General features: G+C 53.8%; 1 protein-coding gene across 1 annotated transcript in view; it reads left to right on the plus strand.

Moving 5' to 3' along the window:
* Positions 1–14,530, plus strand: part of DNAH2 (dynein axonemal heavy chain 2) — an 87,983-nt gene that overhangs the window by 41,139 nt on the left and 32,314 nt on the right. Inside the window, exons 29-49 of the mRNA XM_041770369.1 lie at positions 1,577–1,794; positions 2,059–2,160; positions 2,488–2,613; positions 2,906–3,016; positions 3,255–3,443; positions 3,780–3,883; positions 3,979–4,168; positions 4,689–4,869; positions 5,567–5,694; positions 6,007–6,159; positions 6,411–6,536; positions 7,322–7,540; positions 7,801–7,918; positions 8,147–8,283; positions 8,737–8,874; positions 8,960–9,118; positions 11,865–12,017; positions 12,447–12,538; positions 12,799–12,997; positions 13,131–13,355; positions 14,143–14,247. Of these exons, the coding sequence (XP_041626303.1) occupies positions 1,577–1,794; positions 2,059–2,160; positions 2,488–2,613; positions 2,906–3,016; positions 3,255–3,443; positions 3,780–3,883; positions 3,979–4,168; positions 4,689–4,869; positions 5,567–5,694; positions 6,007–6,159; positions 6,411–6,536; positions 7,322–7,540; positions 7,801–7,918; positions 8,147–8,283; positions 8,737–8,874; positions 8,960–9,118; positions 11,865–12,017; positions 12,447–12,538; positions 12,799–12,997; positions 13,131–13,355; positions 14,143–14,247 (3,173 nt within the window). The remainder of the gene's footprint in view (positions 1–1,576; positions 1,795–2,058; positions 2,161–2,487; positions 2,614–2,905; positions 3,017–3,254; positions 3,444–3,779; positions 3,884–3,978; positions 4,169–4,688; positions 4,870–5,566; positions 5,695–6,006; positions 6,160–6,410; positions 6,537–7,321; positions 7,541–7,800; positions 7,919–8,146; positions 8,284–8,736; positions 8,875–8,959; positions 9,119–11,864; positions 12,018–12,446; positions 12,539–12,798; positions 12,998–13,130; positions 13,356–14,142; positions 14,248–14,530) is intronic.

Consider the following 14,530-nt stretch of genomic DNA (forward strand, 5'->3'; position numbering starts at 1 on the left):
TTATTGAAAGGCTGTGGTACCTGGCTTTTGTACCAGCACCATCGTTGCCTCTTCTGAGCATGAAATAACAGTTTAGTGAGTGAAACTCAACAAATACTTGGGTGGAGTAAACTAGTGGGATGGCGTGTGAGGAGGTGAAAGAGAGACATACACACAGAAAGGCTGGTTGGTTTTGGTAGAGTGTGGTCAAGACTCAGGAAGTAAGGTCTGATGATGGATGCCAAGCGTGGGCATCCTGAGGAGAAGAGTTCTGTCACAAGGTTCAGAAGACACCTTTGTTTATCCTTGGGCCAACTTAATGATTTTTCATTTTCCCAAGAACCTTGGGTATATGTATTTAAAAAGCCTTAATTTTAATTATTCTGATCAATGTCTGCACGAGGATATGCAAAGTTGAGTGACAGCATGCATTTGTTAGAAAATAATATTTGAGATCATTGGCAAAATTACATTTTGGAACAATTTATAAGCAAAGCCAGAGAAACAAGTATCCCTTCATTGAGCACAAGCACCAAATTCATCTCACCCACTGCTACTGAAACACCCTGTGATCTTCAGGGGCCACACAGAGGCCCAGCAGCCCATGGACTTTGTACTTGAAGGCACGAGGATCTCCTCAGAGTTTGGATTCCAGGGCATTCATATTTTCTCCAGAAAGCTAGAAACTGGGAAAACAAGGGAATAAACCAATCAAAACCCAAGGCTTGGAGGAAACTAAGATTATTGAGAACCTGCAACCGTGAATCTGTTTTTCTTAGAACCTGGAATTGTTCTTTGAGGTAGATACTACTACCATTTAACCCATAAAGAGGTAAAAGCTCAAACAGACATGCTAGTTAGTGAAAGGGCAGCAGTTTGAATGGCCATCTCTGCTCCTCTGTCTAATGCGCTTTTCACTCTACCTTGAGGGACACTGGAACCCCTGGTGCCTGCAGACTTCTTTCTTTTTTTTTTTTTTTTTTAATTTTTTTTTTATTTATTTATGATAGTCACAGAGAGAGAGAGAGGCAGAGACACAGGCAGAGGGAGAAGCAGGCTCCATGCACCGGGAGCCCGATGTGGGATTCGATCCCGGGTCTCCAGGATCGCGCCCTGGGCCAAAGGCAGGCGCCAAACCGCTGCGCCACCCAGGGATCCCTGCAGACTTCTTTCGATGTGTGCATATGATATATATTGAAATCAAATGATCTAATTTGTTGGATTGTGCTCATGCGGAACTGGCTCTAATATCCAGCTCTTGAGGTGACTGGCTGAGCTGGAGGGATGGAACTGTCATTGTGAGACTAAAGGGAGATGACATGTTGCTATATTCGTGGAATCCTGTATACCGTATAATTAATGCATAGTGTAAAAAAATGCAGACTAGTGTACAATGGACACTTGATGATTAATTAATGAAGAGGATGGGCTAAGCAGGATAGAGTGATTTGGAGACACTTCTCTGCTTCTAGCAACCATTATAGCAATGTGTACCCCAATATCTGAGAGCTGGCAAAGTGGGTACAGTCACACACTCCACATCCACTCAGGGCCATGGTAAAGGGCCCTCAAATGTCATTCCTTGCTCTTATTCCAGGCCTTTTGGACACCTTGATAGAAATGAACACAGTCCTGGAAGATATCCAGAAGTCTCTGGATATGTATCTAGAGACCAAACGCCATATTTTCCCCCGTTTCTACTTCCTGTCCAATGATGACCTCCTGGAGATTCTGGGCCAGTCCCGCAACCCAGAGGCTGTCCAGCCCCACCTCAAAAAATGCTTTGACAACATCAAACTGCTGAGAATACAGAAGGTCAGTAGAGCCAGCCAGGATGGGATGGAGGGCGGGGGAGAGACAGTGATGACCTAGAGGTACTCCAGGCCTTGGAAGGGACCGTCCCCTCCCAACAGGAGGGGGACATGAATGATTCTGGATTACCTGGGACAGAACTTTTTAGAATTGGTTAACATTAGGGTTGGCGGGAGGAGCAGAGACTACCTTCACAGGGCCCAGGAACTTCTAGGTGGATATCATGAGTGTGCAGGCCAGACCATTAAGAGCTTCCCGTTTTTATAGGTTGGGGGACCCAGCAGCAAATGGGAAGCTGTAGGAATGTTCTCGGGTGATGGCGAGTACATTGATTTCCTCCACCCAGTACTTCTAGAAGGGCCCGTGGAGGTGAGTAGTAGTGAGGGTCTAAAAATCTAGCTGACTCTTCTTCCCCTTGGAGAGTTTGCTTGGCTCTGTGAGGAGAGAACCTTTCTGTGAAGGCACATTGGTCACTTTCCCCCTCCCACCTGCCATTGCTAAAAACCCTAAGCTCTCCCCTGAACCTGAAAAGCAGACAGCCTGCCTCCTAGCCTCCAGGTCCCTCAGGGACCCCAGCCAGCTGCTGCCTAGCCTGGGCTTGTCTCTGGGGCCCAAAGCCTTGGAGTCCCGTTTCCTAAACCCCTGCCCTCTGGGGATGCTTGTCTCTGGCCCTAAGGCCCTGTCCCCTCCCCCCAGTCCTGGCTTGGTGATGTGGAACGGACCATGAAGGTGACCCTACGGGACCTTCTCCGGAACTGTCGCCTGGCCCTCAAGAAGTTTCTTAACAAGAGGGACAAATGGGTGAAGGAGTGGGCTGGCCAGGTGAGCTGGGGTCAGCAGAAACCGTGGAATAAGAAAGGGCTGAAGGGGAGCAGCAAATGTCAAGACAGAATGTTGAGTCTCACCAAATGCAAGCTTCTTGCCCCTGTTCTGGGCAAAGGCCTTGCCACCCTGAGTGCTAGATGCTTAGCTCCTGCCTGTAGGCCTGTGCCCCATCCTTCAAAGCAGATGAAGTGTATGGAGAGAGGAGTAGCACCAGGCACAGGAAGAGGCAGGGGTTTGGGAGCTGGGCTGCGGGGGTGGCCAGCAGATCCAGCCTCTGCATGTGTCCCAGATGGTGATCACTGCCAGTCAGATCCAGTGGACGGCAGATGTCACCAAGTGTCTGCTGACAGCTAAGGAGCGAGGAGACAAGAAAATCCTCAAGGTCATGAAGAAGAAGCAGGTGAGGAGCCCTATGGGTCGGAGCTAGGGTCACAGCAAGGGTGCCTTGTGGCAGAAGTCTGGCGATGAAAGTCTGGGAGGCTCAGAAGGGCATTTGCCTGGTGGATGTTGGGGGTCAGGAATCTCAGGGGTTTGGGATCAGCGCTGGGATGGGAAGTCGGGTGAGGCTGGGATGAGGCGTGGTCAGGGTTTGGTTGCCTTGCCCCCTCTGCTTTCTTCCCTGCCTCCTCATCCCACAGGTGTCGGTGCTGAATAAGTATTCAGAAGCCATCAGGGGGAACTTGACCAAAATCATGCGGCTGAAAATTGTGGCACTGGTGACGATAGAAGTCCATGCCCGGGACGTGCTGGAGAAGCTGTACAAGAGCGGCCTCATGGACATGAGCTCCTTCGACTGGCTCAGCCAGCTGCGCTTCTACTGGGAGAAGGTGCTTGCGGGCCACCATGCTTTAAATCACCTTCTCTTGATGCCATGGTACCCTAACCCCACCCTCGCTCCCACCACGGTACCCTAACCTAGGATCCTAGGAGGATCCTCGTCTCCTGGATCAGGAGTAGCAAATCATTCTTTTGGTGGTGCCCACTGTGACTGTCACTTGACTGGGCCCAGAGAGACTGCGGGCAGCTGCTGTGTACATTGGGGAGGGGGGTCGTGCAGCATGATATCCACTGTCCATCTGGGCCATGAACCCTCTGCAGTCTGAACGGAACCCCTGCTCGTGCCCTCTGGCTCCTGCAAGCACCCCCCGCCCCCGTTTCTCCAGGATCTGGACGACTGTATGATCCGCCAGACCAACACGCAGTTCCAGTACAGTTATGAGTACTTGGGCAACTCTGGCCGGCTCGTCATCACCCCCCTGACAGACAGGTGGGCTGGGTGCGGTGACACGGTGGCACGGCAGGGCGGCAGATGCTGTGGGGATGCTGCTAGGAGTCTGACCCACTCTTGCCCTCAATTGGCAGGTGTTACATGACGCTGACCACAGCACTGCACCTGCATCGGGGGGGCTCCCCCAAAGGTCCTGCAGGCACAGGCAAGACGGAGACCGTCAAGGATCTGGGCAAGGCGCTTGGCATATACGTCATCGTGGTCAACTGCTCCGAGGGCCTGGATTATAAGTCCATGGGCAGGATGTACTCAGGCCTGGCCCAGGTCCGTACCCCGAACCCCAACCCAGAGGCCCCATATGTATGGTACAGTCCCAGAAGGTCAGCTAAAACCCAGTGCAATTCCCTGCTTTGTCACATCCACCACCTCATCCTTCAGGTCATCCCCTCAGGTCCCTGTGCCTCCTGGAGCTTCGCTCAGGCTTAATTTCTGCTTATTTGAAAACCTGAAAGATGATGTCAGGGCTCAATGAGGTAACGCATATCAACCGGTTTAGGGCACAGGCTTCTGTGCTCACAAATTCCCCACTCTGGGCTCTTCCCAGCCCGCACCTGCTCTAGCACTCTCTGAGATTGTCCCGTCTGGCCAGGAAGTTCTGGCCATAGACTGCCATGGGGCTACGTGCCACCCCACTGCCCTCTACCCCACCGAGCACAGATGTTTTAGAGACCCCCACACCCATCAGGACATTTCAGGCAGGCTATGCTAGCCAGGGTTCCCAGTGCCTCCCCATTGGAGGGGCCACTACTTCTCTGGCCCCAGCGACTCTGCCTCCCATCCACAGACCGGCGCCTGGGGCTGCTTTGATGAGTTTAACCGCATCAACGTGGAGGTGCTGTCAGTGGTGGCCCAGCAGATCCTGTCCATCCTGTCCGCCCTGGCCGCCAGCCTCACCCGCTTCTACTTTGAGGGCTTTGAAATAAACCTGGTGTGGTCCTGTGGGATCTTTATCACCATGAACCCTGGTACGGGGTGGGGAGCAGAACTGGGTGTCCAGGGCAAACAGCTGCGTGCCGCCCCCCTCCCAGGGAAGCATGTTTAGCCCAAGTGGAAGGTGGCTAAGGACAATAAAGCATGATATGAGGGTAAACATCCAACTTTCTGGAGGAGGGGAGGCAGTCTTCCTGGCTGCCCTAAACGGGTCGATAACCATTTGTGTCTACACCCACCCCAGTCCTCTGGGATACTTTGCCATCCCCCTGCTAGACCTGCTCCCTAAGTTCTGGTCCACCTGCCACCCCTTTTGCAGACATGAGGGATCTCCACAGAATGCAGAGCCGGGGCGCTCTCCTTCCTGCTCCCTAGGACGGGCCCCGGGGAGGGATCTGTGGGGCCAACGGGAAGGGGCTCAGGTACTGAAATGAAAGAGTCAGAGAGATGGGTGGTGAGGACACGGGCTGCCGTGAGTTATGCACGTGCTCGGAGAGGTGGGAGATTGTCAGCTCTGTGATCTGAGTTTGAAACAGGGCCACGTAGAAAGGAAGGAGAGGACCAGGGATTGGACCGAGGGCCCCCCCACCCCCCCGAGGAGGGGAGAGCCTGGAGCTGGAGCTGAGGAAGGGGGGTGGCAGGGGGCAAACTAGGGTTGGGGAGAACAGGGCCGAGTGAGAAGTGGGTCTGTGGGGAGTGGTCTGGGTTCTAAATAAACTCACTGTTTTCCAGGCTACGCTGGTCGCACGGAGCTGCCGGATAACCTGAAATCCATGTTCCGCCCCATCGCCATGGTGGTGCCTGATTCTACTCTTATCGCAGAGATCATCCTCTTTGGGGAGGGCTTTGGCAACTGTAAGGTATGCCCGCGATGTCCTGGCATTGATTATCTTGCTTCCCTTCCACGGTGACTCCCAGACGGAGGCGCCCCAGGAGCCTCACAGCCGGCCTGTCCTCCATGGAACGTCTTGGTTGCTGTCCATGGGGTGCGGAGGCCTCCCCTCAGCCAAGTCCCTGATCCGTGTTGCCACCATTCCCAACATCTTCTCCTTGGGATTGTCCACAGGTTGCAGCCAGCCACCCTGCATCCCAGGGCTGGCTGCTAATAGTCCCTGTGGAGGCAGGAGGCTGCTGGGGAGGTCGAGATTTCCCCCTCTGTGTTCCTTCCCCAGATTCTGGCCAAGAAAGTGTACACACTCTACTCACTGGCTGTGCAGCAGCTCTCCAGGCAGGACCACTATGACTTTGGCCTGCGTGCCCTCACGTCCCTCCTGCGCTACGCCGGCAAGAAGCGCCGCCTGCAACCGGATCTGTCTGATGAAGAGGTAGATCGGGGCCTCAGCCCTTGGGGGTTACCCTTCACAGTCACTGGTCCCCTGGTGCCTCCACCAAAGCTCTGCAAATCCCTTCCCCAGATCAAGACCCCCCCACCCTTCTGCCTGTCCCCCACGTTGCCTGTCATACCGCTGACAACTCACTCGGGTGTGTGCCTTGTTCAGCCCTTTACAGAGGGAGGGCCTGGTGGGTGCCCAGGCCCTGGTTCCTCAGGCCGGAGTCTTCGTCTTTCCCCATCCAGGTTCTGCTGCTCTCGATGCGGGACATGAACATTGCCAAGCTAACCTCGGGCGACGTGCCGCTCTTCAATGCCATCGTGCAAGATCTGTTCCCCAACGTTGAGCTGCCTGTCATTGACTACGGCAAGGTATTTGCTCCTCGTTACCCTCGCCAACCTCACATGGGCATGTGGGTGCAGGTGCCGGATGCTTGGCTCCCAGGCCCTGTTCCATCCACAGGCCGGGCCTCCTTATCCACGAAACCATGTAGACCTACTCCAACACCGCACTCTCGCTGCGGCCCCCACGCTCCTGACTCAGCGGGTCTCTGACTCTACGGAGCCCCCAGAGCCTTCCTACTTTCTCTGCACCCACCCATCCCTCCTGCCTCTACATTACTACCCTCCTCAGGGGTGTGGAGAGGTTGCCAGAGCAGGAGCCGTGTCAGAACAGTAGGACCGAAGGGGTGGGAGGGAGGACGATTCTCCAAAGTACAGGAATTATCTTCTCTGGTGGATCAATGGTTTAGATACCCTGGATGATCCTTTCACTCGAAACCACTAATGTACTGGTTAGAATATATCCTTGTAAATGGGTCACTAAGCTGCCAAGAAAGAATAAAGATTCTGGGGTGGGAGGGGGTGAAAGCAGGGAGATGACACAACACCCTGACAAGGAATGCGCCCTCATCACTCCCATTTAGTGGAGGAGGACACTGAGGCCCAGAGCAGGCCCTTTGGGGTCTCTGCCCTTCAGTGGGCTGGCTTGCTCCTGAGTGTGTGGTGGCTGGAGCTCAGGGGCTCTGGAGCCGTTTCTAACAGCCCGAAAGTGACACCCCCCACCCCGGATGGCGGCAACGGGCAGGGGGTGGTTTGAGAGTCGTTCTCGGCCCCTGGCTTTCTCTTCCATGTCTGTGTACTTTCACTTCTCTCAGCTGCGGGAGACCATCGAGCAGGAGATCCATGACATGGGCCTGCAGAGCACACTGTTCACCCTCACCAAGGTCATCCAGCTGTATGAGACCAAGAACTCCCGCCACTCCACCATGATTGTGGGCTGCACAGGCAGCGGCAAGACCACCTCGTGGCGTGTCCTCCAATCCTCCCTGTCCAACTTGTGCCGCGCCGGAGAGCCCAACTTCAACATTGTCAGGGTACTGAGCTGGGACAGTGAAGCACCTGGCAGAGGCCAGCTGGGTGGGCAGACCGTGGTGGCGGGGTGGGGGTATTGGGGGGGGCGGGGACCAGGGGCACAGTGTGGTCCAGGAGGGCAGGGCTGGGGGCCAGGAGGGGTTTCTGGGACAGATGGGAGACCCAAGGGCAAATGGAGATGGTGGGGATGGAAGTAGACGGAGGCCTTGGCCTTGGTGTCTGCCAGCCGCTCAACGCACACCCCACCCCCTTGTCCCTTTAGGAGTTCCCTCTGAACCCAAAGGCGCTGTCCCTAGGGGAGTTGTATGGGGAATATGACCTCAACACTAACGAGTGGACGGATGGCGTCCTGTCCAGCGTCATGCGGACAGCATGCGCAGGTGCCCAGAGGGCCATGGGGTGGGCAGGGCAGGTGCCTGAGTCTTGGGGGTGGGTGGGGGGATGGTCTGGGGCTAGGAAGTCCACATTTGGGGGCAAGATGCCTGGGGAGTGCTGAGGTACCAGGAGGCACGTGCTCACATCCCTGAGGAGATGAATGTGTGGGACGTGGAGGGGGAGGTATCTGGGGAAAGAAGGTCTGGCTTCCTGACCATCTTCCTCCTGCCAAGATGAGAAGCCGGACGAGAAGTGGATCCTTTTCGACGGCCCCGTGGACACGCTGTGGATCGAGAGCATGAACTCGGTCATGGACGACAACAAAGTCCTCACCCTCATCAATGGGGAGCGCATCGCGATGCCTGAGCAGGTGTGGACCCAGCAGGGCTGGTAGGGGGGCAGGGGCACCCCCAGAGGGAAAGGTTCTGGGGGAGGGGTGAAGAGAACACCTGGATTCAGAGAGACCTGTGGCTGAGGGAGAGTATCCCAGCGGCTGTGAGGACAACTGTGTGCCAGGAAGCCCTGTGCACAGTGATGCAGACCCCAAGGACCTGCGGGGACACCACCTTCCCTTGTTTGCCTGGGGTTCTGGATTCTCGGGCTGCATCCATCCACTTGGTGCAGCCAGAGAGTGGTCTTGCATAAGCTTGACCTTGAAAGAGCCCTAAATTCTTTTTAAAAAGCCAGTCGTTTGTAAACCTTCCTTCTTTATTCATCCTGCCACACCTGGCACTTGGATAGAGACATTTTGGGACGTCTGGGTGTTTCTCTCACTGGGGGTCGAGTGGTGGGAAAGATGAAGCTCGACAAAATATCTCCATAGGTGTCTCTTGTGTTCGAAGTGGAGAACTTGGCCATGGCCTCTCCTGCCACAGTTTCCCGCTGCGGGATGGTCTACACTGACTACACCGACCTGGGCTGGAAGCCATATGTGCAGTCCTGGCTGGATAAGAGGCCAAAGGTCTGAAGGGAGCTGTGGGAGGGAGAGGAGCCCATGTGGCCCGAGGCCGACGAGCGATTGCAGAACCCTTCTTGTTTGCCTGCAGACTGAGGTGGAGCCCCTGCAGCGCATGTTTGAGAAGTTCATCAACAAGATGCTGGCCTTCAAGAAAGACAATTGCACTGAGCTGGTGCCCCTCCCGGAATACAGCGGGATTGTCTCCCTCTGCAAGTTGTACTCAGCCCTGGCCACACCGGAGAATGGGGTGAGCAGGGTTGGAGCAGAGCCAGGGCAGGAAGGGCTCATGACCTCACGGGAACAACTTCGGGACATGGTGTGTCTCAGCCTTGGTTTGAATATACATGAGTGGAACAGGGACCCCCAGAGGGTGGCCTCACCCATGGTGGCACAGTGCGGGGCATGCGTGTGCATGTGCGTGCCGGTCGTGGAGGGCCAGACTCAGGACTCGGACTTGCTTATTACGTACACAGTGAAATCTCACTGTGATCTCTGACCATTATTTTGGGAGGGTAGTTCATTTGGTTCCTCATTTCTCCATCCTTTCAAAAAATATATATTAAATTTTAGAATAGGGGAGGCCTTGGGATGCTGTTTCAGCTGGACGGAGCCCCCAGCCTCCTCCGACAAGGGGGTTTCAGAAATTTTCAGGCTGACTGATATTTAGGAAAAATGTTGTTCAGTTTAGGATTGTGGGGTGAGGACCAAAACTAGATATTTTTCTGAGATTAAATCACTGCCTAGAAACGGTTCCTCTTGTTTATAAGGACAGTGCCAGGTAACCAGGCTGTTAATATGAAGTTAGAGGACAACAGTATGTGCCGTTCCTGGTACAGTTAATCTAAATTGAAACTCTCTAGATGAACTAGGAAGGCAAGGGACAGAACAAGGCCCGTGGTAGAGTGATGGTGGCACAGGGGTACTGGGGAGGGCAGGCCAGGGTGGGGTCGGGAGGGGAGAGGGGGTGAGGTGAGCTGTGTGCTGAGCTAAGCTGGAAGAGCAGACTAAGGACCCCACATCAAATGTGATGGACAGTAAAGCCTCCATATGGTTTCCCACCTACGACTCGTGATTGAGGGTTATTCTAGGCCCCAATCCAATATTCTGGATTGGCAGCAACTTGTGTGTCATGTTATCTGTAGTTCTAGGTATATGAGTTCAGAACCCATCCTCAAGAGCTTCCTACTCATGGCCTGTGGCAGGTTGCAGATGTCACCGTCCCAGAGACAGCCTTGTGTGTTCCACACCCCCTGTGTCAGCAGCACCTGCCACCTGCCCTCGGGGTGGGTGTTGAGAGCAGGAGTCTACACACGCTATTTCTGGGGGTGCCCCCGGCTGGCTGGGTCTGTGGAGTGTGTGACTCTTGATCTCAAGGTCATAAGTTCAAATCCTGCGTTGGGCGTGCAGCTTACTTAAAAATAAACAAACATGCTGTTTCTGCCGCAAACTTGGTCCATTTTAAATTTAAATTTTCATTTTTTTAGATTCATTTTGCATTACACAAGTGATAGTTGAATCTAATTTCCTTTATAAAAGTTAAAAATTTTCATATAAAAAAGCTCAAGTCTGGTTGGGTCACCCTCTCCTCCCAATCCTGGCCTGCCCCCTGCCACCTCCCCTGCTCTACACAAGTAACCACTGCAGTGTGTTTGTAGTATTGTTACAGAATTATTTATTTATTTATTTATTTATTTATTTATTTATTTATTTATTTATGATAGTCACAGAGAGAGAGAGAGAGAGAGAGAGAGGCAGAGACATAGGCAGAGGGAGAGGCAGGCTCCATGCACCGGGAGCCCGATGTGGGATTCAATCCCGGGTCTCCAGGATGGCGCCCTGGGCCAAAGGCAAGCGCTAAACCACTGCGCCACCCAGGGATCCCTGTTACAGAACTTTTATGTACATATTTATGTGCAAGCCCATAGGTGGCCCAAGCCCTATCATGGCCCCAAATACCATGATATGGTATTTGAAAACCATATCATGTTACATAGCGTATTTGCAAAATGCTTACTAAGCGGCAATGTGGTTTTGAGTTCTGCGTTGCTCCGTGTAGATTGATTTCATTGCTCATAACCACTGTATACTATTCCACCACAGAACACAGCATTTTATTTTTCCATCCCTCTACTGGTGGACGTGTAGGTCGTGCTTTTTTTTTTTTTTTTAAGGTAATTCAAATGAGTTGATTTTTTTTTTTTTTTAACAAATTTGTACAGGAAAAAAAAAATCCCCGCTCACAATCTATACCTTATACCCTGTCCAGTATTCAGAAAGCCACAGGAGGAGCTGGCAGGGGCAGCTGTGCTCTGCAGAAGTAATCTGCAGAAGTAATCTGTGATCTGCTTACAGAAGATGTGGGGTGTGGAAAAATCTTGAGTTCCCTTTGTTCTCCAGTGTATCTTATACAAAATCCAATTTTTTGCACTTACAAAGAAGACACCGCAGATGCCCCTGGACCTATCTCCTTGAGCGCCTTTGACGCTTCTTTAGGGTAGATATGGTGTGGTGACATCGCTGCTGTGTCTTTTTTTTTTTTAAGATTTTATTTACTTATTTATTTGAGAGAGAGAGAGAGAGTGAGAGTGCGAGAGAGAGAGCATGAGCAGGGGAAGGGGCAGAGGGAGGGGGAGAATGTCAAGCAAACTCCCTGCTCAGTGCAGAGCCTGATGCAGGGCTCGATCTCACGACCCCGAGATCATGACCCAAGATGAAACCAAGAGTCAGGACACTCAGCTGACTGTACCCTGACGCCGTGTCTTTACAGAACAGCAGAGAGGAGACTTGGGGTGACTGCTGAGCTATGGGAAGCTTCAGGCTTACCTCAGTGTTTTAAATCTCAGGTCATCCACAACAACGTGGTTTTACAAGCAGAGCAGGAAGGGAGAACTCCACGCCCTTGCAGTGATCTGTCAGGATAGACAACCCCACCCCCCGCACCCCCATCTCTTACAGAAAGAGGAGGCTACTTCCCCTTCTCTCCTCCCATCCAGGTGAACCCAGCCGATGGTGAAAACTACATCTCCATGGTGGAGCTGACCTTTGTATTCAGCATGATCTGGTCAGTGTGCGCCTCCGTGGATGAGGAGGGACGCAAGAAGATCGACAGTTACCTCCGGGAGATTGAGGGCTCCTTTCCCAATAAGGTCAGGACGCTTGGGCCCAGCTCTTCTAGCATCCTATTTTTTTTGTTGTTGTTGTTAAGATTTTATTTATTTATTTGACACACACACACAGAGACAGTACAAGCAGGGGGGAGGGAAAGAGGGAGAGGGATAGGGAGGAGCAGGCTTCCCACTGAGCAGGTCGAGCCCAGGGATGCAGGGCTCGACCCCAGGATCCTGGGAACCACAACCTGAGATAAAGGCCGATGCCCAACCGACTGAGCCACCCAGGCCCCAGGCGCCCCCTCGGTGTCCTATTTTTCCAGAACCCTGCAGTACCCCTGGAACCACGCTCTGCCGGGGTTTCAGCCTGCCAACACGGCTTTCTCACCCAGTGGGCCGTGGGCACCCCTGCCGGGCTGCGGAGAACTAATGAAGGCCATGGTAGCCTCACACACATTCCCTCCTCAGGACACGGTGTATGAATACTTCGTGGATCCCAAGATGCGGAACTGGACATCCTTTGAGGACAAGCTCCCTAAGAGTTGGCGCTACCCTCCCAAGTGAGAGCAGGCCCCAGGTGGGCGGGCCTTGGGGCTCTGGTTGGTGGGAGATGTGGCCAGAAGCAAAAGGGAGCTATAGGAGGGAGGGGGGCTCCCGGATGGGGGGCAGCAGGGTCTAGAGGGCAAGGACAGGGTTCTTAAGGAGGGAAGGAGGACGCCTGCTCTGCAGGGGTCAGGGTTGGTGACGGGTGAGGCAGAGGAGAGCGGGAGCAGGAAAGGAGTGGCCCGGGCCCTTGGACAGCGCTCACCTTCCTCTCCAGCTCCCCCTTCTATAAGATCATGGTGCCTACTGTTGACACTGTTCGCTACAACTATCTGGTGAGCGCCTTGGTGGCCAACCAGAATCCCATCCTGCTGGTGGGCCCCGTGGGAACCGGAAAGACATCCATAGCCCAGAGTGTTCTGCAGTCCTTGCCCTCCATCCAGTGGTCGGTGCTCACAGTCAACATGTCTGCGCAGGTGTGCAGCCGGGGACCCTGGCTCTGCCTGCCTTTGGCCCTCCCTTGGGGTCTGGGCCTGGCCACACTGCTTCCGAACCCTGTCTTTCTCCTGTGAGACCCCAGCCCTCCTCCTGTTCCCCCCCTTCCACCAGACCACATCCAATAACGTGCAGAGCATCATTGAGAGCAGGGTAGAGAAGCGAACCAAGGGTGTCTACGTGCCATTTGGGGGAAAAAGCATGATCACCTTTATGGATGACCTGAACATGCCAGCCAAGGACACCTTTGGGTCTCAGCCACCCCTGGAACTGATTCGCCTCTGGATCGACTATGGCTTCTGGTATGATCGTTCCAAGCAGACCATCAAGTACATCAGAGTAAGCCTCCCAAGACTTTGCTCTTCAGGCCTCTGTTCCCTGCCATGGCAGGGTCAGTTCCCATGCCCGGGGACCCCCCGAAAGAATCCTGTAACCTGGGTTCCTCTCCACCCAGACATTATCCGTCCCTATTATCGACTCTCCTTGGGGACTCTGCCCTGTGCTTTGGGACCTCAGGATCTTCTGCTCTCCCTTCTGCTCCTTCCCTGAGCTCACCTGCCAACCTTGATGCCGCCCCCAACAGCCCAAGTGCCTGGGGTCCCCATTCCCCCATGTTTCCAGCATCTCCCTCCAGCCAGGCTCTGCTCCCCTGAGATTCTGAGCATCTTGTTTGACTCCTTCTCCGAAATCCATGGGCAGCAACTCTTCCATCCTCACTGCTGGGGCCCGTCCATCTGGCACTTGGGGCCAAAAACTCTCCTAACACTTAGTATATTCTTCTGTTTCTGAGAAAGAACACACACACATTCCACATGCGCGTGCACACACACACACAAAGAAAAGGAGAAAAAGGTGAAGGCTAGAAAATATTCTTTAACTTTACCTGTATTTTCTGTTTTTGGTACATGGATCATAGTGAATGACAAAGAAATATGATGCTTTGAGAATTCTAAAGGAAATGACCCCGATCCCTTCCTTCCCTCACCTTCCCTGCACCCTTCTGTCCCAGCCCTTCTTCCCCTCTACGCATCCTCACTCCCTTTACTCCCCTCCTCCGGCTCCTCTGACACCCTCCTTATTCCCTCCCCTGTCTCTTCCCACCCGACTGACCATCTCTGTTCCCCAGGACATGTTCCTGATGGCCGCCATGGGTCCCCCCGGGGGCGGACGCACTGTCATCTCTCCGAGGCTGCAGAGTCGTTTCAACATCATCAACATGACCTTCCCCACAGTGAGGGGGCAGTGGGGGCCATGGGGGGAGGCGGGTACTGTAAGAGGCAAAATCACCTGTGTCCCAGAGAACAAGGGGGCAGATCCAGGGGGGCCGGGAGACCCCTGAGTAGACGTGTGTATGGGTTGTGGGGGGAAGGCTGCTATTGTGGGAGCCCTAGCTTCTCCTGAGCCATGAAAGCTACAGGAAGCAAGCTTTAGCTACAATCTCTGGAATGTGAAGCCTGAGGGTCCCAGTGGCCCCTGTGGGCAGATAGCTCAGGGGGCCCAAGTAGATGAAGGAA

The sequence above is a fragment of the Vulpes lagopus genome, chromosome 10 (assembly GCF_018345385.1).
Source record: "Vulpes lagopus strain Blue_001 chromosome 10, ASM1834538v1, whole genome shotgun sequence".
NCBI classification, from domain to species: Eukaryota; Metazoa; Chordata; class Mammalia; order Carnivora; family Canidae; genus Vulpes; species Vulpes lagopus.